This window comes from Meleagris gallopavo, chromosome Z, assembly GCF_000146605.3.
Source record: "Meleagris gallopavo isolate NT-WF06-2002-E0010 breed Aviagen turkey brand Nicholas breeding stock chromosome Z, Turkey_5.1, whole genome shotgun sequence".
Taxonomy (NCBI): Eukaryota; Metazoa; Chordata; class Aves; order Galliformes; family Phasianidae; genus Meleagris; species Meleagris gallopavo.
Genome location: NC_015041.2, coordinates 15,531,075 through 15,534,570, shown reverse-complemented (window position 1 = coordinate 15,534,570; position 3,496 = coordinate 15,531,075). Strand labels below are relative to the sequence as shown.

Genomic DNA, 3,496 nt, shown 5'->3' with positions numbered 1-3,496 from the left:
CCGAGGCGGCCTCTCGGCCTCCTTTTTCCCAGACCGGTCCAGGCCAGCGCCCCGCTCCCTGCCGCCCCGCCCTGCCCTGGACACGACTCACCGTCCACGCCCACTCGTCAAAATGCCGCTGTGAAGCCGCTGCCGCCTCCTGCTCCAGGAGCTCCGTGTCCCAGTCCTCTTCCATGGCGAATGCCAGCAGCTCACCTGCAGGACCAAGAGCAAGTTAGCAGCACCCCTCGCCCAGATGCCACTATCCCGACGGCTCTCGCGATGCGGACACGCGACGCACCTCTCCCCGGCACGCACTGCCCTCGCCCCACGCCCAGTTCCGCTGCGGTTCCGATGCTCCGCGCCGCGCACCCCCTACCAGAAACCGCAACTTCCACTCTCCGCTCCAAATAACATGGCGCTGTCTCCCGAGACGCCTTATATCGCCGCCACCGCGTGCCCCGGCCGTGCTTCGACCGCCAGCCAATGGGAGCGCGAATCGTCAGTCGGCGCATGCGCAGCAGCTGCCGAGGGCCGCGTAGGGGCGCGTGGTGGGGGTGGGGGTGAGAAGGTGGTGCTAGCCTGGGCGGTACCGTGTTGGGCGGGAAGGAGGGTGAGACTGCGGGCCGTGCTTTTCCTGCCTCCGCTTCAGGGTACTTGGGGAGCGCGGGCAGAAGATGAAGACAGGCGGTGCGGGTGGGCTGTACCAAGGCGTTTGTCCATAAGTCTGTCCTGTAGGCATCGGAACACCTGCGTGGCTCCTCGTGTGCTGTGGGAGCACTCTGTTTCACAGAGACCTATCGAATTCAGCTATGTGACACAACAACAAACGTGGGCTATTCTGCTGCAAAAAATATGGACAAAATTAAGCACGTGCAAAATTAATGGCTGAGGGAGGGGATTGTCCCTCTCTGCTCTGCCATTGCGAGACCCCGTGTGCAATACCACATCCAGGCTAGGGACCCAGCACGAGGGGCTGCTGGAGCGGGTCCAGAGGAGGGCTGCAGTGATGATCAGAGGGCTGGAGCCTCTCCATGAAGGAAAGCTGAAGGAGCTTGTTTGGCTTGGGGAAGAGAAGGCACCTAAGCAACCTCGCTGCTCTCAAAAGGAGAACTCATCAGGAGGCCCTTAGTGAATGTGGGTTCCCATTTTCCAAGGTACTACCCAGATGTGTGGCAGAATACGTGCTTTGCCCAGAAGGCTGTGTGCTGTAGAATAGAAAGCACAGTGCAATGCAGGCAGCTACCGAACATTCTTTTTTAAAGGCGTTTCTAAAGGTAGTGCTTTAATAAAAGGGACTGCAGGAGAATTTACACATTTATTTCATGTTTCCTTGTTAACAGATTACAGTTCTTGCAATAAATCCTTTTTCCAAGCAAAAATCTTCCAAGGCCAAAGTGTAGTTAATGACAAAGAAGATAAGGAAATAGAAGCGGTATGCCTGCTATGGCTATAACTACTTGGGCCTTTCATAGCACATGATACAGAAGATGGATTTCAAGGGTGGGACTAGCTTCTCGTATGATCAAAATGTCAAATTCTTCCCTCTGCTTTTGTGTGTTTTGGCTGTAATCACTTATAGCATCAGCAGGTGGTGTTTCCATTGCTTTTCAAACTAATATGACAGCACATGGCCAGACTTGTGACTAACTGACCAAATTCTTCAAATATCCAGAAGCCACAGAGTACTTGCATTATAAGAGTGTCTAAGGTGCAAAAGATGAGAGTGAAGGAAGGGATGTAGGAAGCAGAGTTTGGAGCGGCTCTGATCGCACATAGCTGAGAGTCAGGATGACAAGTCATCAGTCTGCTGCCTTGTTTCCTGCTGCGGTCTGAAATTCAGATTATGCAGCAGTTTCCTTGAAGGAGCAGTGCTGCTGCTTGGCTCTGCTATCGGTTTGGGCTGTGTTTGAGGAAGCACAGATTGGGATATGTGCCGAGCTTGTTTCAAAACAGCTTTCTCATGCTGTCTTCCTTGCACGCAGTTCAGTTTTCCCTAGCAAGATCTATAAGCATCCCTACAGTACAACTATGACAAGGATGTGCTCCCACCTTGGTTTAACTGGGAATAACAACCAAAAAGGTAACCTTACCAACTAATGATTTTCTGTGAGCAACAGTGCTATAACTGTTCTTGAGCAACCTACTCTAGGGAACCTACTTTGACAGGTGATTGGATGTGATGACCCCCAGAGATCCCTTCCAACCTCTATGGTTCTGTGATAACTTCCCAGTGTGAGCCATTATAAAGGCACCTGAGGGACCTCCGCCAGTCTCAGTGTTTGTGTCACAGCTGCTGGCCGCACTCGAGTCCCCCCACCACCCAGAGCAGAGTGTGTGGTAGACATCTTGTTGCAGCACATGCTACTTAATGGCAGCTGAGATGGTGCCAGGCTGTTATACTTGTGTATTTGATTCCAATGAAAAAAATGGGTGAGGCAGGAGCCAGGAAGAGTGCTAGGGCACTGCTTGGCCTGAACAATATTGCTCAGCTTGTTGAGGCCAAATCCAGTGTTTTGTCTCTGTTCAGTGGGACAGGAACTTACATGTGCTTGTGCAAATTTGGGCAGTAAAGCTGCTGATTTAAAATTGCATGTTTTGGCAATAGATTTCATTATTTGCAAAACGAAATCTAGTCATGAATGGAATAAAAACAAAAATTTGTTCCAGAACTTGAACATGAAAAATGGTTCACAGATTTAGCTTTTTTGTTGGATTTGAGCTCTCACTGAAATGAGTTAAACATGCATTGTCAGTGTGAAAATCACCTTACCCACTCTATGTTTCAGACTATAATAGCTGTCAAAATGAAACTTTCATTATGGCAAGTTCAAGTTATGGCAAATGATGTTATGTATTTAAATATACTGGCTAAACACAGTCCTGCAAACAGTGAAAAACATGCATCTGTGCTTCTTGTTCTGATAACGAAATTTGAGAACAGGTTTCAAGATTAAAAAAAAAAAAACAAGAAAAAAATAATCAAATTTTTTTGTGTATTTTTGACTCCGTTTTCAGTCAACATAAATGCATTACCTGCAGATTTTCAAAGTGTACATATAGAGATGCAATCAGATATTCATCTCAAAGAAAAATCTGACCTTGTCTCTTTGCCAGACTTTTGTAAGTGCTCTCTTACAAGAGAAAACCATTCCCAACTTCACAACCAGGCCTCATTCATCTCACCACTTTTTTGCAGTACGCGCATTTGTGCACAACCATTTTCAAGGATGAAGCACAGGAAGACCAAAATTTCATCAAAAATCTCTGACACCTTGAGAACTAAGAACGGCAGCTACTGACACGGAACCAAACTAATGCCTTTGTTTTACAAAAACAAGGTCAGATATCCCACCTGTTTTACCTTTCTGATGCTACTTAATAGTTTTTGATAAATATATATATATATTTGTTACTTATTGTATACATTAACTATATTGTATATTGTATACGTGGCCCAAGACAATTCGTCTTCACTGAATGCAGCCCAGGCAAGCCGAAACGCTGGAGGCCCGCG

At 47.7% G+C, this 3,496-nt stretch overlaps 1 protein-coding gene across 1 annotated transcript in view; it reads right to left on the bottom strand.

The window, feature by feature from the left end:
* The window catches only part of DDX4 (DEAD-box helicase 4), a 21,233-nt gene that overhangs the window by 15,130 nt on the left and 2,607 nt on the right, over positions 1 to 3,496 (bottom strand). The window contains exons 2-3 of the mRNA XM_019610183.1: positions 281 to 776; positions 92 to 195 (exon numbers count right to left, since the gene is read on the bottom strand). Of these exons, the coding sequence (XP_019465728.1) occupies positions 92 to 195; positions 281 to 776 (600 nt within the window). The remainder of the gene's footprint in view (positions 1 to 91; positions 196 to 280; positions 777 to 3,496) is intronic.